Consider the following 26,684-nt stretch of genomic DNA (forward strand, 5'->3'; position numbering starts at 1 on the left):
GAATTTACCTACAAAACAGAAACAGACTCACAGATATAGAGAACAGACTTGTGGTTGCCAAGTGGGGGCGGTGGGGTGGGGGAGGGATGGACTGGGAGTTTGGAGTTGGTAGGTGCAAACTATTACATATAGGATGGATAAACAACAAGGTCCTACTGTATAGCACAGGGAACTATATTCACTATCCTGTAATAAACCATAATGGGAAAGAATATGAAAAAATATATATATAAGTGAATCACTTTGCTGTACGGCAGAAATTAACACAACATTGTAGATCAACTATACCTCAATAAAATAAATTTAAGAAAACTTGCCACTTTAAATGCTGGCAGCTAATTTCAAAAATGTAACCAAAAAATATGTTTGAGAGTCAGGTGTAGCCTGCAGACCTCGCCTCCCCAACAGGGGGAAATCAGGCATAGGAAGGAACTGGGGTTGGACTGAAGGTTTGAAAGCTACGCATGGAACTTGGGGGCTTGTGATTGGCTGTGGTCTGCTCGGTGGCAGAACGGCTTCCAATGCCCTTTGGAGTTTTGGGTCTGATCCGTTTTCTGCCATTAGGTTACTAGGTTGGTAGTCTTGGGCAGGGCCTCTGTGTCCTGGGTAGAATGGGGATCACATCTACCTTGTAGGTTTGTCTCGAGGACCAAGGAGGTGACTCCTGACCCAGTGCCATGCACACAGGGAGAGATTTACACTTTTTATCCCTATAATCAAAGGCTTCTGGGTATGGGTTATAATATGCTAGAAACTGAAAGTCACCGTAAACGTAAAGTACTTATTTATTTATTTATTTTTACTCCAGACACCTAAATTTGACAATGAATGAAATGGACAAATTACTCAAAAACTACAAACTACTGAAACTCACTCAGGGTGAAATAGCTGCAACTATTAAAGAAATTGAAATCATAGTTAAAAACCTCCTGAAAAATGAAATCTCCAGGTCTAGATGGTTTCACTGGAGAATTCTACCAAACATTTCAAGAAGAATAGCACCAATTCACCACATTTCAAGAAGAATAGCACCAATTCACCACATTTCAAGAAGAATAGCACCAATTCACCACAATCTCTTCCAGCAAACAGAAGAGGAGGCAACACTTCCCATCTCATTTTTTGAGGCCGTTATTACCCAGACACCAAAACCGGATAAGAAGCGTATTTAAAAAAACACCCTCATTTTTCAAGTAAAAAATGTTCATCATTTACCAGCTCCAGGCAGTTTGTGTTCCTTTAACAGCACCTACAGTGCCCTTAGGGAAACATTATATGATTCCCGGGCTGGTCTTTTGAGGTCAGTGGGGCAGGAACTGTTATTCCAATTTTACAGATGAGCAAACCTCTATTTAGTTCCAAAATATTTTCATCACCCCCAAAGGAAACCCCACACCCACGAAGAAGTTGCTCCCCATTCTCCCTCCCCTCCGGCCCCTGGTAATGACCAATCTGTATCCTGCCTCTGTGGATTTACCTATTCTGGGTACTTCATGTAAATGGAATCATACAGTGTATGACCTTTTGTGCCTGGCTTCTTTCCCCTTAGCATAATGTTTTTGGGGTTTGTCCACAATGAGCATGTATTAAGTACTCCATTCCTTTTTATGGCTGAAAATATTCCATTGTACGAATATCCTAGGATGTGTTTATCCATTCAACCATTGATGGACATTTCCAAAGAGATTCTTAAACTGCATACTTCTCTTTGAATTAGGTCCTATTGGGGAACTTGCATCAGCGCTTTCCCCTCTCTGCCATCGGAAGGGCCCACAAGTTCACTAATTCACAGAGGAATTGTAGGAAGCAGGCACAGTGGGGGGAACCTCTTATTTCCCTGTCAAAGTCAACCCCCCATACAACCGCCTTGATACCTTCCTGCCACTCACCCAGTGACACCCTCATCACCAAAGGCTCACGGGAATTCCAGTGATCTTTGCACAGCTCAGGAGCCCTATTGTTGGGAAGTAAACACCGTAAAAAAGTGCAGGTGGGGCGCTGGGGGAGACAGCTTCTCAACCTGCTAGTTAAGTGTAAAGGAAAATTGTTCCCATTATTTAGGTTCGCAAGGTGCCCGGGATTTTTTCCCCACCACTTATCAGTGTGAGCAGCACCCCCTCTATTTACAGCGGACAAAAGAGCCTCTCATTCTAACCCAACCAACAATTTGTTGTAGGTTTTGCACAGGAGATTTGAATCCCTCTTATTATTATTATCATTATTTTTTTTTTTCAGATGCCCTCCAGCATTCGTTGAAAGGTGGGGCTAGAGAAAAAAAGTTGGCCAAAGTAGTCTGGGAAAGCAGTTGCGTTTGTTAAATTTGGGGGCGGAAAATGAGGAGTACTCAGGAGTCTTAACTAGCTCAGAAACCCTCCACCTAAGTAGAAATGGTCTCTCTCCAAGCAGCCAAGAGCACGGGGCTTCAAAGAAAGTCTTTGCTAATGAGCGCTTTTCTGACAACCCCAAACCATCTCTGAAATATATTTTATGTTGGAAGTAATCCTTTAATGCTCTAAAATACATGAGCAGAGGCACTTGGCATGGAGGCCCAGTGGCTCAGGGAAGAACTATTACAGGGGATTAAATCTACAAAGGGTACCACTCCCCTGCCCACGGCCCCTCCAACTGTCATTCACCTCTAGGACATCTTTGAAAGCGTTTCCAACCTCTTCCTCATCCACCCCCGCCAGAATGACAACGGCAGATGTTCGCGTCTTGCCCTTACTGGATGGAATACAGTGACTAGTTAAGTCACCACCCCTGGTCCTACAAAGAAAATAATCATTGCTTGAGAAGGCCAATCAAAGTCATCATTTCTTTATTAGCCACAAAGACTAAATACCTTTTACTTAACTGAAAAGAGAGCGGCGGGGCGGGGGTGGGGATGGGGTGGGGGTTGGGGGTAAGGGATGGGGGGAGGTGGGGATGGAGATTTAAATACAAGGTTTAACCCCCAGTGGGGGAAAGAAATCTCCGACTTCCTCAGAAAATCCTTTCCAAATTGTATTCATCTTGACTTAATCCACATCTACCGAGTGAATTAGGCAGTATTTATTTTGAAAATCTACTTTATAGAGTTCCAAGGACTCTGTTTTCCTTGGGCAGGGCTGACTCCATTTCAGAGCTGGAGGCCGCTGTGAGGGCCCCGGCCAGGCCTTTAAACGTCCAAGGTGCTGGCCTCACATGGTTAACACAATGTAAATAAACACAGCTGAGCCCGGAGAAATTGGAAGGTTTTCTCATTAAAGAAATAAAATAAACAGATGTCCTTAAGCACTTTGGCTTGTGTTTGTCAAAGGATGGAGAGCTCTAGATGTCTGAAAGGCAGAAATGAATCAGAGTCACATCTCAAGGTAGAAGGGGGAAAAAGAAAGAAAAGAATCTGTGGTCCTCTGAATTAACTAATCGTCCTCCAGGGAGGGCACTTTTGATTTGAACCTTAGCAACTTCTACAAATAGTTTTTAACTGCTGGGTCATAAAACCAGGGATTTTATTTCTTCTCAGTTTGTAAAGCAGTAACGGACAGGCCAAGCCGCGTCTCGCCAACTGGATCTGATTGAATCCTGATGGCACTGTGCTGGGTATTGGATTCCGGAATCCGAGCCGGAATCACGTAATTACACCCGCTGAGGGATGGGGGAGGACCGTGGCTGGTCGGAGAGGGCAGGGGAGCCCCAGGGGGAGATGTGTAGAGCCAAAATCTGGCCAGGCTCTCTCTGCCCAGTCTCTTCTAGGTACACAAAGAGGCTGGCAGGATGCATGAGAAAAGTCGTCACCAGGTGAATTCATGGCTTACATCTTGCCTCACAGACTAATGTGTGAAGGTGTTGAGTTTAAATGTCCATTCTGGTTCAGTACATCTGGGCTGGGACCCGAGACCCTGCATTTTTTTTTTCTTCTTTTGTCTGCGTCGGGTCGTTGAGGCATGCAGGATCTTTCGTTGTGGCGCGTAGGCTTCTCTCTAGTTGTGGCGCGCGGGCTCCAGGGCACGTGGGCTCTGTAGTTGAGGCACGCGGGCTCTCTCGTTGAGGCACACGAGCTCAGTAGTTGTGGCGCACAGGCTTCACTGTCCCGCGGCACGTGGGATCTTAGTTCCCCGACCAGGGATCGAACCTGCGTCCCCTGCATTGCAAGGTGGATTCTTTATCACTGGATCACCAGGGAAGTCCCGACTCTGCATTTCTAACAGCTCCCTGATGATGCCTGTCCCTGAACCACACTTCGAGGGGCCAGGAGGGCTTACGTTACAACAGGGACCTGGCGATGCAGAGTTTCAGTTCCTATAAGAACCCATCGTGAAGATGTCTGAACATTCAGGCATCCTTAATGCCTTAGTCTGGGTCTCCCCCGTGATGCAGACCCTGAGCCTGGGATTCAGGTGCAAGCAGTTTATCTGGGAGGTGACCCCAGGAGGCACTGGTGACCGAGTATGGAAGTGAGGGGGGGAGGGAGGGAAATCAACAGGGGCAGGTCCACGAGCAGGCTGCTGCTGCGGGCTCTCTCCCTCGGCGGACACCTGGGAGACTGCACCCCAGCTTGTCACAGGTACTTGCAGAGGAAACCACCGTCATGTCTGTGGGAATAGGGAGGGCTGCAGGGATAAAGGTGAGGCATTGACAGCATCTGCTCCAATGGAAATTCAGTCCCAGCCATTTAACGATGATAATGATGATGTTATTCTATCATCAAATAATCACATCAAGAAATGAATAACTGCAACTGTATTATGGCAAGCCCTCCATGAGTCATCTCGATAGGGCATTTCGATCTAGTTGGAAGGCTGGAGAGACCCTCCTAAGGAAGGGATGCTGGATAATAGCATGGCTTCTCTTTTATTTGTTGGAGGAGGGGAAGTGATAGGATTTAAACCACATTTAGTGAACAGAATTCCCAGCCATGATAATGGATCCCCAAGACAGATGATCTTTAGGAAGTAAGTAGCCTGTGCTTTGTGGGGAGTATGGTATGGTTTCTGAACCACCTGACAAAGCTTGGAAGCTGGGTGGAGGGAACCAGGGACGCCTGTGTCCCGCAGTCTACGCGGAGGACCCGGAGGGCATGGGGACCAGTAACCTCTGCCCCACGTATCCCACCTACGCTGGGCACAAGCTGGCATTGGCAGGTCACAAATGTAAATGCCACTGGGTGGGGGGCGGGCGGTGAAGGAGGCACCACGGACCCATAACCCACAGCGCAGGAGGATGTGTAACTCCAGCGAGGGAAGGGGGCACAGGTCAGCCCCAGGTCACACGTCCTATCAAAGGGTCTCCACTCTTTGAAAACTCAGGCCTGGTGTTGCCAGATCCTCCTATTTTCCAAGAGAAGTGAGATATCCAGGTTTTTAGGTAAAACATCCAGATTTTAAAATATTGGCAATGAATTCAGAACTTAAGGAAATGTCAGGGGATCAACCTGTCTTCAAGCCAGATTTGACATTGCCAGTTTGAAACCTCTTATTTTTTCAGATTGAGCAGGGCCTGGCCCTTTCAAAGGGGTGACCTGGAGGGAAACCCTGGATGGGATCCTGCTCGGGTAGGCATCAAGGATCACCTGGCTCCACTGCAGGTCCCCCACCAGCCAGAGGGTCCCTGACTCCAAGCCTGCCTGGAGGAGCCACTTGCTCAACATTCCACAGCCTCTGCTGAGCCCCTGCTGTGGGCCCAGCTCTGGGTTAGGTCAGGCCAGGCTGGCACCCAGCATCTTGGCCCCGGAGAGACGCTGACAGGCCCCTATCTTGTCATGTGTGTGGTTATTTGTTCCCTGCAGGGCAGGCACCTTGGAATCTCATTTCTGCAGTGCTTGCAACCACACATGCTGAAAACTCCCTACCCACGAGCTATTTATTTGTTTATTCAACAAATATTTATCAAGTGGATGTGCCAGGCACTGCCTGGTGCCCGGGGATGAAGCTATGAAGACATTAGATCCAGTCTGTGTGCTCGTGGAGCTCAGTCAAGCAGAAGAGTTCATGCCAATGGCTTTTAATTTTCACCCTGAGGACATTCACGTGGATCACTGGGGATGCAGTTTAGATACGTGGTTAAGAGCCGTGGGCCACCTCCTGGCTTTCATCTCCTTCAAGGTAGGTGACCTTGGCTGAATTATGCTACCTCTCTGAGCCTTAGGTTTTTCCAGAGATGGGTATAATAGGAGCAGTCATACCTTATAGGTTTGTGGTGTAAAGCTCAGAGCAGTTCATAAAGGATGCTCGTCACAGCATTGTCTGTGCTGGTGGGGAGCTGGGGGGAGCTTGGGTGTCCTCCCTGGAGGAAGGGGGCATAAGGAAAACGTGGGACCCTGGGATTCAGAGCAGCAGGTGGATGTAGGGTTTCTCACCCGCAGCACTATAGACACTTGGAGCTAGATAATTCTCTGTTGTGGGGACTGTCCTGTGCATTACAGGATGTTTAGCGGTATCGCTGGCCTCTACTCTCTAGATGCTAGGAGCAAACCCCAAGTCATGACAACCAAAAATGCTTGATGTTGCCAAATGTTGCTTGGGGAGCAAAATCACCTCCAGTTGAGGACCACTGAGTTAGAGCAATGGAGTTGGACATAGGGCAACGTGGAAGGACCTAGGGCCACAGTGCAGAGGGAGAAAAGTGAGAAACAAGGGGTATTTAAATTTCATTTACAGACAGAAGAAATAAATGCACACAAGAAGACAATACGTATTTTACAGGAAAGTAAACAACAGGCTACACAATCAACTATGGGGAGGGGAGGAGGAAGAGTACAAATGGGTCTACAAAGAAACATACGTTTGTACCCACGTGATACAAGAAAGAGGCCTGCGTGGACAAAGAATGTGAATAACTCAACGTTGGCACTTGAGGTCCAACTCAGAAAAAAAAAAAAAAACATTCACAGTGGAGTACTTGGTATATAGTGAATGCACCAAAAAAAAAAAAATAAATAAATAAAAAGGGGAGAATTTTTTCAAGAGGAATTTGTTAGTTGGCAATAAAGGGAAAAGAGATCAGGTCCCTTCAGAGGGAGACCATGAACAGAAAGTAAGTAAGACATCTCTGGAGCCCAGGGAGTGAGAATAAAGAATCGCTTTTCATTCTTTATCTGCGGTTGGTTCTGCCTTCAAAATATATCCAGGCTGCTGCACTTCTCATCTTCCTCATCTCATCCCCCCTGGTCCAAAAAACCATTATAGGACTGGACTGTTGCAGTAGCCCCCTCACAGGTCTTCCTGCTTCCAGCCTTGCCACCCAATAGCTTCCTTTCCTGGGGAGCAGCAAGAGGGATTCTTTAGAAATATAAGCAACAAACCTCATGGCTCCCACTTCAGAGTAAAAGCTAGTTGAGTTCTACTTGACTTGTGCTCCAACCATGCTAGCATCTTTATTGTCCCTCAAATCCATCACACTGCTGCCTCAGGGCCTTTGCACTTGCTGTTCCCTCTTGCTCTTCCACTAGATATCTGTTCCTCCACTTCCTTTTAAGTCTTTATTCAAAATTCAGCTTCCCCATGAGGGCTCCTTCCCTGGCCACCTTTTAAAAAATTTAATTTCAACCCCTTTCACCCTGTAATACTTCATATACTTCAAAGGACATTATCAATAAGGGGAAAAGACCACCCACAGAATGGGAGAAAATATTTGCAAATCACATATCTGATAATGGACTGTTACCCAGAATATATAAAGAACTCTTACAACTCAAAAATAAACGACAAATAAACCAATTAAAAACGGGCAAAGGGTCCATCAACAGGTGAAAAGATAAAGAAGATATATATATGTGTATACACACACACACACACACACACACACACACACACACACACACAATGGAATACTACTCAGCCATAAAAAAGAATGAAATAATGTCATTTGCAGCAACATGGATGGACTTAGAAATTATCATACTAAGTGAAGTAAGTCAGACAGAGAAAAGACAAATCTCATATGATATCACTTATATGTGGAATCTAAGATATGACACAAGTGAACTTATTTACAAAACAGGAACAGACTCTCAGACATAGAAAACAAACTTATGATTACCAAAGGGGAAAGGTGGGATTAGCACCTTTCCCCTTTGGGATAAATTAGGAGTTTGGGATTAGCAGATACAAACTACTATATACAAAATAGATAAACAACAAGGTCCTACTATATAGCACAGGGAACTATATTCAATATCTTGTAATAAACTAATGGAAAAAAATGAAAAATTATATATATATATATATATATATATATATATATATATATATAAAACTGAATCACTTTGCTGTACACCAGAAAATAACACAATATTGTAAATCAACTATACTTCTATTAAGAAAACCAATAAATGATTTAATAGGTATTTCTCTAAAGAAGATGCTACAAATGGCCAATAAGTACGTGGAAATATCATTAGTCATTTGTCAACATAATTAGTCAGAGGAATGTAAACCAAAACCACAAGACATCACTTCACATCCACTAAGAGGACTATAAGCAAAAAGACAGATGATAACAAGTGTTGGTGAGGATGTGGAGAAACTGGAACCCTTATCCTTTGTTTATGGGAATGCAAAATGGTGCAACTACTCTGGAAAAGAGTCTGGCAATTTCTCAAAAGGTGAAACAGAGTTGCCATATAACCCAGCAATTCCAATCCTAGGTATATACCCAAGTGAATTGAAAACATATGTCTATGCAAAAACTTGTACATGAGTGTTCACAGCAGCTTTATTCATAATAGCTGAAAACCCAACTGTCCATCAACTGCCGAATGGATAGACAAAATGTAGTATATTCACACACTGTAAAATTATGCAACAATAAAAATGAAGTATTGGTATATGCTACAACATAGATGAATTTCAAAAACATTATACTAAGTGAAAGAAGCCAGTCACAAAAGACCACATATTGTGTGATTCCATTTATAAGAAATGTCCAGAAGAGGCAAATCTATAGAGACAGGAAGTAGATTAGTGGTTGCCAGGGGCTGGGGTGGGCGGTGCCGGAGGAAATGGGGAATGATTACTAATGGGTATGGGGTTTCTTTCTGGGGTGATGAAAATGTTCTAAAATTAGATGCTGGTGATGGTTGCACAACTCTGAATATACGAAAAACTAATGAATTGTACACAGTGAAATGGTAGATTTACGGTATGTGGGTTATTTCTCAATAAAGCTGTTTGTTATTAAAACACACACACACACACACACACACACACACGGCCTAGAGTTGAGCTTCCAATTGGTACTGAGCTGCCTGGAAGGCAGGGCACTAAAGGAGGAGTCAGGGCTGACCCACTGTGAACCCAGGAAGACTGCTGATCAGTTCCCCTTATGAGCCCTTCCTGGCCACAGGCAAAGGCTCCTGACCACCTTGCATTTGTCTAATCCCAGCTGGAAAAAACAGAGTTCAGGGACTGCAGGGAGGTGGGGTGGGAGGAGAGGTTAGGAAAGAGGCGGCCGGCAATCACTGGCGTCTCTGGCTCTCCAGGGAACCTCTAATGGATCCACAAGATGTGGGGAGGTACAGCTACCAAAGGGATGCTCTGGTTTTGAGCGCTGGGTAGGAAGAGACGGAAAGGAAGTGGAGAGACGACAGCCTTGAGCAGCACATGCCCTGATTGGGAACAGGAAAAGGGCCCAGTTTCTGTTTTAAAAGTCAAACACTCTGTTTTTGAATCATTTCTTAATCATTTTAGCTCTGTTGGTCTTATTTCCCTAAGTAAACAGTGAGTCTCTCCTTCGGCTGGGACCACAACTGATATGATATCTGCTTCCTGTACAGTGCTTAACACAATGGCCATGAGCAAAGAGCTGCTGGTCCTTGGTGTGGATGTGCGGAGGGTCATGACCTTCAGAGCCCACTCTGGACACACTCCTCCCTCCAGGATCCTCACCCTCTTCTGGAAAGAACACTTCAGTTTTCTCTGGGGTACCATCCCTCCCCAGCTCCATCCATTTGGTTGGGATGGAGCTGACCTGCTCCTCTACTCCCTCCATGCCAGGCTCTTGATCTAGGCTGGCTACACAGAGCCACAGAGTTTGATGTTTGGATGGGCATTTGACCCAGTTTGAGCCAATGAGATTCAAGCCTGGGAGTTGTGCTGGAATTTGGGAAGTAGGTCTTCTTTTTCAGTTGGGATTTCTGAGAAGGAGTTGCCACATGGAAAAAGTCAGCTGAGGGATGCAGAAAGAGCAAGCCCTAAGAACACCTCTTGAGCTTCTGGATCCAGCCCAGGCTGAATCCCATTACCTCTGGGTTTTTCAATTATTGTCATCTAATAAATTCCCTTTGTAGCTTAAACACTCCGTGCTGCAAGCTGAGAGTCCCACTTGACACCAGCTATTAATAATGGGTTCCATGTGGCTGCAGCTATTGGAAGAGCACAAAGAGAAAGAGATGTGGGCCAAAAATCAAGGCCATGAATTTAAGTTCCATTATGAATACCCTGACTACATAACCTCCCTGTGTCTCAGTTATTCTGTCTGCAGAATGGGGCTCACACTCCTCTACGTCCTCTCCTCTCCTCTGTCTTCCAAGTTTATAGCTGTAGCCCAGACCTCTCTTTGGAGCTTCAGACCCACAAATACAGTTGTCCTCTAGGTGTCTTGAACAGAACGAATTTTATTTTTCCTCAACAATTTTCTCTTTCATTGTTCTTCCTCTTACTAATGGTACTTTGTGCTAGAAAATGCTAGCTGTCCTCTAATATCCCTTCTTCCTTTCTCCCTCTCAGAATAACAGAATCCCTGAATTTTAATAGAGCACATGACTAGACTACATTTCCCAGGCTCCTTTGCAGCTGAAGGTAGCCATGTGATCACGTTCCAGCCAATGGCACGTGAGCAGAAACGATCTGTGCAACTTCTGGATCTGGCCCTCCAAAGAGAGGGAAAAAAATAAAAATGAAAAAGAGAGAGGTGGACTCCCCTTTTCCTGCTTCCCCTTCTTACTGCCCGGAATGCAGACATGGGGGTGAGCTACGTTTCATCTTGCCAACGAGGGCAATGCTCCAGGAATGGTAAAGAAAAAGATGGAAGGAGGTCTCCATCCCTGGTACTGGGTAGCAGCCTTACCAGCCTGAACTGCTTATGCCTGGACTACAAGGTGAGAGGAATAAACTTCTATCTTGGTTAAGCCATGGTTAGTTTGGGTCTCTCTTAGGGTGGCTGGATTTAGGAAAACCAACCAACCAACCAACCAACCTCATTCCTCACTTAAAAGAGCTGGAGGAGTAGAAAATTCTAGAAGAGGAATAATGATGGCACTGGAGACCTGGGGGCTCCAAGAGCATCTCACCTTAGTTTTCCCTGGACATCCTGGGAACACCCAGAGAGGCAAGTGCACCTGAGGTCTACCTCTCGTTATCTCCTGGATGACCTCACTCTCTCTGGGCCTCAGTTTCTCCTACTGTACCATGGAGACTAATTGACGTTATGGTCTCCCAGGTCCTTCCAGCTCTGACCTTCAGTGGTTCTGTAATTCTAGGATGGATGTTGAAACTCAGATGCCAATGGGGTCAGGAGGGTCCCCTAAACAGGCCAAGTGGGGCTGTGGATGGGCTGGAGAGTGTACACCCCCACTAACTGGGCAGCTGTTACTCAGCCCCTGCTGATTGCTGCCACATGGGAATGCAGGATTGCTAGGTTTTCTAATTTTTCAAGAAGACTTGGAAATTGCGATTGTTTTGGTCTGTGCAATCTCCTGATTTTTTAAACGTTGGCGACAAATTCACATTTTTTCGAACACTCTAGGGGCCAAACACAAATGTCTGCAGGCAGAATTTGGCGGGTGGCCCCTAGTTAGGAATTTTTTGTTTTGATACTATTTTCTATCCTACCTACCTTCATTCACCAAATATTTATTCGATGCCTACTAGGTGGGGGGCACTGTTCTATGCTCTGGGGACAAAACAGAAAAAAAAAGTGCCTGTCGTCATGTTGCTTTCATTCTAGAGGATCATCCCGATTCATTTTCCCAACAAATATGTATTGAGCAATCTGGTCCATGCACTGTGCTTAGTTGGGTTGATAAAAAATGTTCATGGTCTCTGTCCTCAGGGCACATATAGCTTAGAAGGGAGACAGAAAATAAGTGCATAATTATAATATAAATGAAAAATAGAGTTATGGGGAGAGATGCAATTTAGATGGGGGTGGGGGTGGTTAGGAAAGTCCTCGTGGAGGAAGCTACCTTGAAAATGGGAACGGAAAGATAAGTATGATTTAACCTAATACCCGAACTTTCTAGAACATTCTAGATTATAGCAGAAGCTTCCAGTGTGCCCCTCTTCTGTGTCCTCTCAACATGCAGAGGCTTCCTCTTGTTAGGACCTATGATTCCCTGCCCTAGGGTTTTCATGGGACAGGCCAGGACAGGGAAATAACCCCCCCAGAAAAAGCCCTCAACCCACGATGGAAGGGAATGTGTAGATAAATATCCCAGCACCCTTGCTCCTTGGGGGAGTCAATTCTGAGGTGTGTTCCAGAGTAGCCCAGAGGTCCCCGGTGGTTCTGAGTCCCAGGTACCCGCAGCCATAGCTATTTACGTACCCTGTATTGGCTGCCCTCCCTTCCCCGCCTCACTTGCCCACTCTGCACCTAGTGCTCCCTGGGGTCAGCCCCCACCTAAACTACCAGCACTCACTCCTGGTCTCAGGCTCTGCTTCTGGGAAAAACTCGGAAGAGACGGGACAGACGGTGGCAGGTTCCGAGGACAAAAAGCAACTCGGGACAAGTAAGAGAAAACAGGGCTGGAGAGTAGGGCAGGAGCCAGCTCATGAAGGGCCTTGGAGGCTGGGCTTGGGGTTTGTCAATGGGGAAGCCACTGACGATTTTTCCGTAGAGGAGAGACCAGGCTTGTATTTTAGGATGACCCCTCTGTAGGGGGCTGGAAAGGGCAAGAGTGGAGACCAGACAGCTGGAGGGGAAGGTGGCTGGGATTGGGTGATGGGATTGGAGAGAGCTGGCTGGTGATAAGTGACATGGACCAGGTGCCATGGGGCCCAGAACAGAGCTCTGGGCTTTGTCCCTGTCTTGAACGAGGCTGTAACTTGGTTTAAAGAGTGGTAGTGAGACACAGACACAAAAATCTTAGCCTAGATTACAAAGCCCTACGCAATCCATGGGAACTGAATTGTTGCACGAAGCTGTGGAACTTCTCAAAGGGTAAGAAGAGTGAAGGAATGGTTCTTGTGGGGGGGGCGGTGGCTTTACTGGGGTGGTTAAAAACCATAGAACACCCAGCCTGGGTGGGCAACTCACTACTGCAGCCCCTTTGGGAAAGCCCAGTTTTTTTGCAATAGCTGCCAAGTCCGCTCTGGTGCTTTTCAGCAGCTCTGGACTCTGCCATCCTTTACCTAAGCTGTGCACACTCCAAAAACGCATGCCGGATTTCCCGCAGGCACTGCTAGACATATTAACGGCATTCCTCCTCGGCAAGAGATTTCTGCACCACCAACACCATTTTTATATTCTTTACAACATAATGGCAGACGATAAATCTATCTTGCTAATTACACATCCAGCTTGTTATAACCCTCATAAAAAACACGAGCAGCTGGAAAAGCCATGAGGTGATGTCAAATCATATTCCTGGGCTCTAAACAGAAACAGAAATATTTTCCAGGCGCTGGTGAGTCTCATGGTTCCCACTCATGTGTGGGAGCAGCTGCCAACAGGTCGCTTACCTCGGACGAGCTGACGGTGCGTCTGTCCCCTAAAGCCCCGCCCTGCCACCTCTACCTGTCTCCCCGAAGAGATGGCAGGCGTCTGGAGCATCCACATGTGGTTTGATACAAAGCCCATGGGATCGGCAGGGTTTGGGTTTCAGCGGTTGGGTTCATTTTTGCTTTATTAAGGGCGTTTTGACATTTCTTGCATGGACCACCAGTCAACCAGCAGCATCTGCCCGGAGCTCTAACTGGACGGTTCCCCGACATAATCTGTCGGTGATACATTTGCAAAGCTGTTGCTAAGATCCATGCTGGAGCTGACAAAATGCCTCCCCCTTGTCTCAGAAAAATGGAAGGAAAATTAAATTCATCTGCCGGAGACACTAAAATAAACAACAGGGAAGAAGAAAAGTACTTTACCTCGTTTTTCAGCTAGGATTACTGGGTTTGGCTGAAGCATCTCCTAGCCCTCTTAGGAGGAGGGAGACAGCCGAAGACTACAAGCTTATATCCTATCAAGTGGATGTTGAATGTTTCATGTGTTGGAAGAAAAGGCATGGGAGACAATGGGAGAAGCTAATTAAAATTTCACATGTCAAGGGAAAATTCCATAGGCCTTCCAAAGCCCGGCTGACGCAAAGGGGCAGCTTGTTGGAGAAGCTGTCGTATCAACTGCCCTCACAATTCCCAAGACAAACCAGCTGGACAGACAGTCACGTTGAAAAAAAAAAAAAAAAAAAGGAGACAAAATGGATTCTTACCTTCCCGTATCTGGAGGCAAAAGTCCCCGTGAGTAAGGAGTGAAAAATAATTATTGTCTCATCCAAGTCCCACACGAACACACGCTGTGATGAAAGAGAGGGAGAGAAAGGAGACAAATGCACTTGCTTGCATTTGACTTAATGTCTGCAGAAATTGCAGAAATTAATTCCCTGGGAGGAAAATATGTCTTAAAAAACATTATCTTTAAGTTATAAAACATGTGACTCACACATGTATCCTCAAGTCCCCATTCAACCTCAGCTGTGTAAAATATATTCTGATGGCCAATTTTTTGGGTTCCTATCAACCCATAGATGCCAGAACCAAGACGCCTGTTCTTGCCTTTCACATAAAAGCTCAAAAAAGGAGGAGTTCAGTCCAAAAACAATAAAAATCGTATAACTCATTTGACAAAATGAAATACTACCATTTTACATTCACTGCTCACCATAAGCCCAGCTACTTCTAAACATTTCTGTTTTTAGCAGTTCTGCTGATTACCTTTATAACTCTAAATAACATACTTTTACTTCTTGATTTGCCAACTTTAAACAATATCTTTTGACTGGGCAATGTGAAAGATGAGGGTTTAGCTCATGGTAAATCTCCCCCATTTCTCCAGAATTTAATATTTTTCACATATGCGAACCCCTCTATTTCCAATTCCCATCAGCACTGGATATTTTCTCTTGGCTAAAACAGCAAACCCAATATGGAAAATATGGACATTGGTGTCCCTACCCTTTCCCACTACCTCCTCGCCTCTTGAATAGCTGAGCTTTAGCCTCACTTTTGCATTGTCAATGTGGATAAACTGGTTTGTGCACTGGGTTTTATAATTGTACTTAAGACTTCTGTGCTCTGTCTATATGTTGATTTTAAAAGTTGGTAACCAGTATAGAGCATTTATGTACATCTTGTGATTACTGTTCACTGCAGAGTGAAGTAATGTGCTGGGATTTCACTTCCTTCTCTATGTATCTAATGTCATAACTCCAGAGCCACTTTAAGGAGACTGTTCCTACCACCAAGGTCATGTGTATTCTCCTTTCTTGTACTCCATCCTGATTAAAATCGTGCCATATCTCAGTTTGTTCATAGGAATCACGCCTGCCTGGAATAACTTTTTGTTTTTGCTGGAGCTTATTAATTGCTTTAATTCCTTCCTTGTTTCCAATAACATGCCTTCAGTAGAATTTCAAATTCAGCCACACCCTCTATATCACAGATGTTCTTCCTCTGTGACAGAATGTTCCAATATGGACTCGATCATCTTTAGGCTTGTCACATAGCTAGCATCCTGAGACTTCCCTTTACTGCATTTCTGGGTCAGATCCACTGTTTTCTGGATCCCAAGTCTCTTTCTTGGTTTTCTTCCTTGTTTTGCTTGAGTACATCCTTAAGTTGCTTCTTCTGAAAGGAGCATGGAAAGTAACCTTCCTGCATTTTTGCTAATCTGATCATGTCTTTATTTTGCTCTAAGGTTCCTCTGGGTGCAGAATTCCAATTGGAAAATAATGCCCTCTAGATCTTTGAAAGAATCTATCTTGTGTCAAGCATGATTAATGAGAAGTCTGATGTTTCACTGATCCCCAGTTCTTTACAGGTTTTCCTTTTTTTCTCTTTGGATTTTTTAGGCTCTTTTCTTTGTACTTGGCATCCTCAAATCCCATGAGGATATATCTAGGTGTTGTCTTTTTTCATTCATACTGTTCAGCACTCAAACATTTCTCAAGCCTATTTCTTTAAATAACGTCCTCCTATCTTTCCCATTGTTATATCTTTCTGGAATTCCCAATAGACAAATTAGATCTTTTCGATTGATATTGCTTATCCTTTAAAAACAGTATTCTGTAGTTTTGTCTTTTTGATCTATGTTCTCAGAGATTTCTTTAACTTTCTCTTCCAACCCTTCTATGAAACTTTTGATTCTCACTATCATTTAAAAATTTACAGTAGCTTTTACTTTGTCTCTGAGTGTTCCTTTCCCAATAGCCTGCACTTCTTTCTTCGTGGATACAAGACCTCCTTGAATCTTTATAAGAAAACCAATCAGAATTTTTCTAAGATCTTTTGTGTTTCTTAAATTACCTCTCATAGTTTATCCTATTCATTTATCTTGGCCTCAATTTTTTATACTGCTGGTTTTCATAATTTTTTCTGGTGATCATTATTTTTAAGAACAAAAGGCCTGCGTGATCATTTATGTAGCTGGTGTTGGGGGCAACAAAGGCACCTACTCAGTCTACCATCCTGAATGGGCCACCTTGGAAAACTCTCGGGGGGTCAGTGGTTGTATTTACACATTTGCAATGCCTTTAAAAGTAAAGAGAAAGGTAGTATCTAGAAAGAAAAAGGTCAATTAATGCAGGTTTTCAAAACAATTAGTAGACTTGAATATTATTTTGTGAGTTTTTTTTTTTTTTTGCCTCATGTGTCCATCTTGGCATCTCCCAATTCACGCCACTGGCCCAACTCCTTGCAAAAGTCCATTTTTACATGGAAATGATTCATTTAAGATAATTAGACAGCCATAAGTTTTTACTTATTCATTCAGAAACAATTTTTAGTGAATATTATTGGAATATTATTTTGTAAATTTTTTGATCTTTTACATTTATGTGTATGTAAATGCTGGGTCATGATAATAAGTATTGTTCTTATTATGGGTCATGGTAAAAAAAAAAGTTTGAAAACCACTGTTTTTGAAGAGAGCTTCTGGGGTTTAAATATGCTAAGTCCTAATTTATCTGAACTAACTAGGATGGATCAGTTAAACTTAGAAATTTTGGTAAGAGAATTCTTTAAAAAATCAAGTAATTTCAAATTTAATGCTGACTCCTGAATTTACTGCCTATATCCTCTCTGAAGAGGGTCTGTCCCTCTTCCCCACTAGCCCACCATTCTATCTCCCTGTGTTAGATTCTCAGTGGGTATACTGTTCCTGGTGGACACTCTGCTCGTGACCCTAACTCTTAAGCCCACCAGGGTTTGGGCCAGGGGTGGGCCCCTAACCCCAGCTGGGTCAGAGGCCTTTCCTTGGGAACTCAAAATTGAGACCTGGAAAGAAATTCATCGTCTTTGGGTGGCTGTTGGTAGCAACGTGATCTGAAGGACAGGGAAGACTAGTTTGCAGAGAGAGAGGAACAGAGGGGTGAAAGATGGAAACACGACCCAACACTTTTGCAGGACTTGGTTTTAGTTAGAAGTAGAGTGAGGGGCCTGGAGGAGAGTCATGCCCACTGAAAAGACAGTATCGCTTGGGGATTCTAGCACCTACACTGTGGAACGTAGGGAGAGAAGGTGTAAACGCGTTTCCTTGCCCCTCCTACCTTCTGGTTCCAATATCTTGCTGACACTTGCTGTACCCTTGGCACTTGGGTTCTAAGAGAATCCCTGTATCCTTAAATAAACTCTGCTTTTTCACTTAAGCTAGCTCAAGTTGGTTTCTGGCACCTGCAGTCGAGGGATTTTAACTAATACATACTCAGAATTTTCCTCCTTTCCACTTCTCTACCTAATTTCTCTCTCGTGGGCTGCAGCCATTAGCAACAGTGCCAAAGACTTAAGAGGTGCGACCCATGCAAAACCTCTGTGCTGATACTGAGCACGGCGGTGGAACACAGCTCACACCTTTTCAACTGTTCCTGCCCAGTGGTACTTACTCTGGAATCAAGAAGCAGATGTTTCCAGAATAATATCACCCCATAATCCTTCCATGCCCCCCCACCCCCTTCTCAGCTTAATGGAAAAATGTCTCTCCGTCCCCACTGTCCCCTACCAAGAGCAGAAACCACGTCAGGTGATCGAATACATTTTTAAAAAATATTAAAGTACGTGTTGCTCTCCAGGATTTCTATAGCTCTGCAACTTCAAGCTGGTAGAAAATCCTCAGGCATCTGGGAAGGCAGAAAGCAAGGGTGATCAAGAGTCAGTATCTTTTCTTCTAGCCTTGTGCAAAGGCCTAATCCCCCTGAAGGGTTTGTACCAAGTCTCCTTGGTTTTAGAAGGTGGTGGCTTTAAGAATTAGAGGAAAAGCAAGAACAGAATCCTCTGGACTGAGAAGAGTCCCATGAGCAGTGGGAATACTTGCTCTCTGGCAGGTCCCGAGGGCAGTCGAGCTCACAGAAGAGATGGCTGTGTATACCAAGTGTAGGGGACGAGCGTGATGTTCAAAATATTTAACACTTTCTAGGATGATCGGAACAGACACCAGCCGTAAACAACTGCTACTGCTCTCTTAGTGAATACTGGCTGACTAGCACAGCCCTACTAGTGACACTGGTTAGCTAGTACAGCCCTACCAGTGAACACTGGCTAAATATCAAGTGTCTGGGTATTGGCCATCCGTTGTTGGGGTCCCCAGCATCCATCTCCTTCTTAGAACGAGCATCTCGATTTTCTTTTCCCTTTGTGTGCGATCTTGGTGAGACTCTCAATCAGGGGCAAGCGTGAGGATCCAGGCCAGGCCAATGGGATGCTGCCTCCTTGGAATCGGACATCAAGTGACATGGCGCTAGAATCTCAAATATCTCGCTCTCCAGAAGGGGCCGGCACCCTGAAGGTTCCCCAGATTCCCCAACGTGGCCTTTGTTACTATTCTTTCTAACCTTGGTTGTATCACTTCCTCTCCATGCTGTTCCCTCCCAGTAGATCCTTTTTTGCTTAAGTAACCAGAATTGGTTTCTGTTGCTTGCAACCAAAGGATCGTAGCTAATACTCCAACGTTCTTACTCTCGACAAGGATTTCTATGCCCAACATATGGCATGGAGACCCCAGAGAACAGCTGGACTTTCAGTGACCACTGCAGGTACTGACAATGAAAAAGGCAGCGGCCGCCAAGCCACAATGGACAAAAGAGGCTATTATTCTGTTTTCTGAGACCACTTGAACGCTGAGATTCTCATATAATTCTGGGAGGGGAAAGGCCCCAATAATGAAATGGAATTTCCTACCACCCTGGTGGGTGGGGACTCAGAGTCAAAATGGCGCTGATTTTAAGGAAATGATGAAAACGGTATTTCTTAGCTTATCTGAGTTTGCTGGCTGAACTTTGTAGCTGCTCCATAATTTGTACAGGATTATCCATAGGGATGTGATGATGCTGCATTTGGATATCTTGACAGTGACTCAAGCTTTGCCAATACCACCCATGTATACCCATGGCACACTCAAGCCAGCAAAATGACTGCCTTTTGCAAACAAGTACAAACTCGTGCATGTGCCCATTTTTCTCCCTTGATAGGTAACACTTGCTTCTGTCTGTTTTGGGGGCATCCATCTTGCCTCTGTCCCTTCTAGTGGTCTTCCCCATCTTTCATGCATGTTGTTCTTTTTTGTTTGTTTGCTTGGGAAAATGTCAGTGCCTGACCAATAACCGCACACTTGCTTTATTACAATAAAGATTGGCGCGTCGCTTAGACCAGTAGTTCTCAGCCTGGGCTGCACTGGAATCACCTAGGGAGCTTAAACATACTGACACCTGGGTCCCACCCCCAGGGAATCTGATTTAATTGATCTGGGCTTGAGAATGAAGGTTTCTCAAAGCTCCCCAGGAGATTCTCATGTGCAGCCCATACTGAGAACCACCGAGAAACTCAGAATTACAGAATGATGCAAACTTATTTGAGCCAGCCTCCTGTCTTCAGGTAGATAAATATCTAAGCCATAGTAGAATCACTAGGGGAACTTTCAGAACTCCCTGAAATGTCTAGTTAATTAGTCTGGGATGGGGCCTGGGCATCTGAATTTTAAAAAGCATCCCAGGTGATTCTATCATGTAGCCAAGGTTAAGAATCACTCTAACCCAGTGGGGAAGGTCCACTGTCCAATGTCATCTTTACTGGAGGCTCTCAAAGTGTGGTGCCCAATGCACATCAGCATTGTCTAGGAATTTGTTGGAAATGCGAATTCTCAGGTCCTGCCCCAGATCTACTGAACTGGAAACTCTGGGGGGTGGCCCCAGCCGTCTGGGTTTTCGCAGGCCCCCAGGTGATGTTGTTGTGGCTCATATTTGACAATCACCCATCTTTACCATCTCTAGGGTCACTTTTCCTAGCCTGGTCAGTCAACAGTGCTTCCGTGTGGCCAACCGAATTCTTCCCTCCTTTTCATCAAGGGCCCTTTTCTCTGTTCCTGCACTTTGTGAACACACAGGGCCATTCTCCCCCAGACAGAAGTCTGCCCCCCCGCTTCCTGTTCCGGCCACCTGTGGAGATGACATTCACCAAGTCAGGCAGAAGCCTCTGAGTTACCTCAATCTCACTGTCCCCTGCTGGGGAGGGGTCACTGCTCCGCTTCGACCTGCCTCGGAGCTTCCCGTCGGAGGCCCGGTGCGGCCTGTCTGTGTCTCCCTCTTTTGCTGGCGTGGAAGGTCCATTGTGCGTGTTATATTCACCTGGCGTAGGAGAGGGAAGGGCAGACATATCAGAGGCTTGGCTGAGTGTGTCCTCCCACGAACTATTACACCAGAACCATCTAACTCCAAAGTGGGAGGTCCCCAAGGCAGCAGAGAAGGCAAAGATCACGTAGAATCAAAATTACTCTTGAAAGTGCCTTAAACCGCCTATTCATAACCATTCATACATCCAGCAAAGATTTACTGAGTAGGTATGGTTCTAGGCACTGGTTCCATAGCACCTAAATTCTAGAGAGAGGAGAGACACATTAGACAGACAAGTAAATATATAATATGCCAGGTGGGGACATGTGTTATAGAGAATTGACAAATCGGATAAGAGTCCAGGAGTGCTGGGAGGTTACTAATTTTTTTTTTTTACATCTTTATTGGAGTATAATTGCTTTACAATGTTGTGTTAGTTTCTGCTGTACAATAAAGTGATTCAGCTACATGTATACCTATATCCCCATATCCCCTCCCTCTTGCGCCTCCCTCCCACCCTCCCTATTCCACCCCTCTAGGTGGTCACAAAGCACCGAGCTGATCTCCCTGTGCCATGCATAGGGGAGGCCTCATGGATAAGGGGACAGCTGAGCAGGGATCTGAGAGAAGTGAGGGCGGGGGCAGCTGGGGAGCTACAATTCCAGTGAACGGAGTTGTTTTGTGTTTACAACTGTCTATATATCCTAAAGCTTGAGAATCCCTAGACCAAAAGAAGGAAGAAAATAACATATATATATATATATATATATATATATATATATATATATATATATACACACATATATATGTAGCTGGGCATCAAACTCTTCTACCTTTAAGAGATCCCTCCCTTGGGGTGAATGGGGCGTGTGTGGGGAGAATTCTCTAGGTTCCTATCCCTAGGCGGCTTGCTCCACTTTCTCTACTAAAAGCAAGTCATTTAAGCTTTACTTGTTAAGAAATTTGTCAGTTTGAGATTATATAGGCGAAAGCGTCCAGCACAGGGCTGGCAATTAGGAGATGTCAGTAAATGATTTAAATTGTGTTCTGGCTTGACTAGACCTACATACACATGAGGATCAGTGAGAAGGTGCACGGCCGAGGGTGGGTGTTCTCATCGAGGCTTCTCATCGAGGTGGTGTTTCCGGACACGGTGTACTGAGAGGCTACCAGGGTCCTGCCCTTGGGCAACTGTCTAATAATCCTGAATGAACAAGTGGGCAGCACTTGTTCCCAGCACTCAGGTCCCAAAGCCAGCATCCAAGTTGTGTTGTTTTTTAAGCACAGAAGTTTTAAATACATCTTACTAGACTTTATTATCTTTATTTAACTAACAAGGGAACTGAGGCTTAGTGAGATGATGTAATCCTGTTGTTACCCTGCAAATTAGTGGTAGAGTCAGAAGTCAAATTTGGGCCTGCCCTTGTCACTAGAGTGACAGAACTGTAAACCAGCATGGAACCTTAGAGGACATTCCATCCCACTTTCATCTTACAGCTGCTCGTTTTAGCTCCCAAATGTACCCTGTGGACTCCATCTCTCCTTCCATAATTGCCAGTTCTTGGATCATCGGGGGGAAAATGCTTTTGTATAAAAATGCTTGGCAATGGACTAATTTTTTTCCTACCCTGGAAGGAATATTTCCCTCCAAAACCCAAGGGACTGAATTTTTTTTGTTTAATATTTATAAAACTTCTTAGCAGACTAAGGACATAATAAGAAAAGATGTGATTTTGAGTTGTCAGAACTGTTGGGCTGTCTCCAACTCCCCCAAATTTTTAGGATACAGCCTTAGAGATTCCCAAACATCAAACTAGCAAAGACTTTCTTTTGGAGGATGAGGAACAGGCACTAAATAAATTCACAGATGCTTAAAAGTCATAAATAAAGTTTATCCTGATTCACTAGGTAGTTCTAAGGCTAGGGAGGCTTAGAAAACACTTGTTGGCCCCACTAAAATCCAGGCAAATATTAAAAAGAGGAGGAAACACCAGCTACCTACAAAATGTCCCAATAAGGTGTTATGTAGAGTCAATTTATTAGGGGTGCCAAAAAAAGCAGCCCTTTCTGACCATATACATTCTTGAGAATGAAGGGTCAAAATTCAAGGTCAAAGTCAGAGGTACACATGCTAGAGCAATTTATAGGAATCTTTCTTGGAGTCATTTCCCTTTTTTTATTTCTCCCTTTTTAATGTTTTTACTTCTTTATTTTAACAACTGTATTGAGGTATAATTGACATACAATAAACCACACATACTTAGAGCACACAGTTTGGTAAGTTTTGACATATGGTCACATCTATGAAACCATCACCACAATCAAGATAATGAACAAATCCAGCACCCAAGAGTTTCCTTGTAATTCCTTTATAGTCTCTTCCTCCTGCTACCCCCCCAGGCAACCATGGATTTGCTTTCTTTCACTATAAATTAGTTTATATTTTTTAGAGTTTTAAACAAATGGCATCACTCGGTATGCGTGTACACACACGCACACACACACACACACACACACACACACACACACACACTTGTCTGGCTTCTTTCAGCCAGCATAACTGTTCTGAGATTCAATCCATGTTGTCATGTATATCAATAGTTCATTCCTTTGTGTTGCTGAGTACTGTTCTATTGTGTGGATGTATCACCATGTGTTCACCTGTTCACCTGGGGATGGACATTTGGGTTGATTCTAGTTTTTGGCTGGACTAAATAAAGCTTTTATGAACAGTCACTCATCAGTCTTTGTACAGACATAAGCTTTCTTCTTATGAGACAGCATGATTACTAGGATATATGGTAGGTCTACGTTTGACCTTTTTTTAAAAAAAATATTTATTTGGTTGCGTCAGGTCTTAGTTGAGGCAGGTGGGCTCCTTAGTTGTGGCTTGTGGGCTCCTTAGTTTTGGCTCGCCGGCTCCTTAGTTGTGGCATGCGAACTCTTAGTTGTGGCATGCATGTGGGATCTAGTTCCCAGACCTGGGATCAAATCCGGGCCCCCTGCATTGGGAGCGCAGAGTCTTATCCACTGCACCACCAGGGAAGTCCCTACGTTTGACTTTTTAAGAAACTGCTAAATTGTTTTCCAAAGTGGTTGTACCATTTCACATTCCCACCAGCAGGGTTAAGGGAGTTGTAGTTGCTCTGCAACCTTGCCAGCCTTTGGTATGGTCAGTCTTTATAATTACAGCCTTTCTAGGGGGTATGTAGTAGTATCTCACTGAGGATTTAATTTGCATTTCTCTAATGACTAATACTCAGCATCTTAATCATGTGCTTTTTTTTGCCATGCCTGTATCTTCTTTGGTGAAATGTCTATTCAAGTACTTTGCCCATTTCTTTATTGGGTTACTTGTTTTCTTATTACTGCTTTTGAGAGTTTTAAAAAATATATTCTGGATGGTTAATTTTATGTCAACTTGACTGGGCCAAGGGAGGCCCAGATAGCTAGGAAAACATTATTTCTGGGTGTGTCTGTGAGGGGTATCTCCAGAAGAGATTAGCATTTGAATCAGTAGGCTGAGTAGAGAAGATCTGCCCTAACCAATGTGGGTGGGCATCATCCAATCCATTGAGGGCCCAAATAAAACAAAAAGGCATAGGAAGGGCAAATTCTCTCTCTTCTTGAGCTGGGACATTCATCTCCTGCCCTCAGACATTGGAACTCCTGGTTCTTGGGCCTTCTGACTCAGACCGAATTATAATATTGGCTTTTCTGGTTCTCCAGCTTGCGCAAGGCAGATTGTGGGACTTCTTGGCCTCCATAACCACATGAGTCAATTCTTATAATAAATCTCTATCTATATCATCTATATCTATCTGTCTATATCTACATCTATATCCTACTGCTTCTATTTCCCTGGAGACCTCTAACTAATACAACTTACTTTATCATATATATGTTTTGCAATTATATTCTTCTGGACCATGACTTGTCTTTTCATTCTCCTAACAGTGTCTTTTGAAGAGCAAAAGTTTTAAATTTTCATGAAGTCCAATTTATATAAAATATTTTTTCCTTTTGGATCATGCTTTTAGTGTTATATATGAGAATCCTTTGCCTAACCCAAAAGCACAGAGATTTTCTCCTGTTTTCTTATATAAGTTTTATATTTAGGTCTATGCTCTATTTTGTGTTAATTTCTGTATGTCATGTGAGGTATGTACTGAAGTACAGTTTTTTCTGGATATAGATATCCAGTCGTTTTAGCATCTTTTGTTGAGAAGACTATCCTTTATTGCTTTGAATCTTTGTCAAAAACGTTCATATACATGTGGTTTATTTCTGCACTCTCTATGCTGGTCCACTGATCTACTGATCTACTGGTCTAGTCTATCTTTATGTCAATACCATACTGTCTTGATTACTGTGGCTTTGTAGTAAGTCTTAAAGTCAGGTAGTGTTAGTATTCTAATTTTGTTCTTCTATATCAGAGCTGTTAAGGCTATTCTAGGTCCTTTGTACTTCCATATGAAGTTCAGGATCAACTTGGCAGTTTCTACAAAAAAAAAAAAAAGCCTGGGATGTTGACAGAGGTTGTGTTTGATCAATTTGTAGAGAATTGATACCTTAACAATAGTAAGTCTTCTGACCTGTGAATGAGATATATCTCTTCATTAATTAAAGTCTTCTTTAACCTCTCCCAGTAGTGTTTTGTAGTTTGAAGGGTACAAGTATTGCACATCTTTTGTCACATTTATCCTTAAATATTTCATATTTTTCGATGCTACTGTAAATGGCATTTAAAAATATTCTATTTCTTGGGCTTCCCTGGTGGTGCAGTGGTTGAGAATCTGCCTGCCAACGCAGGGGACACGGGTTCGAGCCCTGGTCTGGGAAGATCCCACATGCCGCGGAGCAACTAGGCCTGTGAGCCACAACTACTGAGCCTGCGCATCTGGAGCTTGTGCTCTGCAACAAGAGAGGCCGCGATAGTGAGAGGCCCGCACACTGCGATGAAGAGTGGCTCCTGCTTGCCACAACTAGAGAAAGCCCTCGCACAGAAACGAAGACCCAACACAGCCAAAAATAAATATAAATAAATAAATAAATAAATAAAAATTAAAAAAAATATTCTATTTCCTACTGCTTGTTGTTAGCATAAAGAAATACACTTGGTTTTTATAGTACCCTGCAACATTGCTAAACTCACTTTTTAGTTCTAGCAGCTTTCTGTAGATGCTATCTGATTTTCTCCATAGGTGATCATGTCATTTTACTTCTTTTTACTTCATAAAGTTTTGATTTTTCTTCTCCAATATAGATGCCTTTCATTTATTTTTCTTCCCTTATTGCACTGCCTAAAACCTCTAGTATAATGCTGAATAGAATTGGTAAGAGTAGACATCCTTGTCTTGTTTCTGGTCCTGGGGGGGGTACCTGTAGGTTTTTTGTAGCTGTCCTATTTTAGTCAGTTTGGGCTGCTATAAAAAAAATACCACAGACTGGGTGGCTTAAACAACAGAGATTTTTTCTCACAGTTCTGGAGGCTGGGAAGTTCAAGATCAAGGCTCTAGCCAGTTTGGTTCCTGGTGAGAGTCCTCTTCTTGTTTTCAGATGGATGTCTTTTTGCTGTATCCGCGCATGGTGGGGAGAGAGAGAGATATCATCTCTCTTGTACCTCTTCTTATTAGGGCACTAATCCCACTTTGACGACTCCACCATTATGACCTAATTACTTCCCAAAGACCCCCACCTCCAAATACCATTACACTGGCGATTAGGTCTTCAACACATAAATTGTGGGGGGAGGGATATAAACATTCAGTCCACTGCATGCCTTTTTCTCATAAAGGAAGTTCCTTTCTACCCCTAATTTGGAATTTTTATCAGAAACAAATGATAGATTCTGTCAAATGTTTTTCTGTGCATCTGTTGAGATAATCTCTTTTTT

At 43.9% G+C, this 26,684-nt stretch overlaps 1 protein-coding gene across 3 annotated transcripts in view; it reads right to left on the bottom strand.

Annotated features, from left to right (window-relative positions):
* The window catches only part of EYA2 (EYA transcriptional coactivator and phosphatase 2), a 291,980-nt gene that overhangs the window by 59,030 nt on the left and 206,266 nt on the right, over positions 1-26,684 (bottom strand). For all 3 annotated transcript variants that reach the window (XM_082431407.1, XM_082431406.1, XM_082431408.1), the window contains 2 exons: positions 20,661-20,803; positions 14,405-14,488 (listed from right to left, as the gene is read on the bottom strand). In XM_082431407.1, the coding sequence (XP_082287533.1) occupies positions 14,405-14,488; positions 20,661-20,803 (227 nt within the window). The remainder of the gene's footprint in view (positions 1-14,404; positions 14,489-20,660; positions 20,804-26,684) is intronic.

The sequence above is a fragment of the Balaenoptera physalus genome (genome assembly GCF_965194825.1).
Source record: "Balaenoptera physalus genome assembly, chromosome: 16".
In the NCBI taxonomy this organism is placed as follows: Eukaryota; Metazoa; Chordata; class Mammalia; order Artiodactyla; family Balaenopteridae; genus Balaenoptera; species Balaenoptera physalus.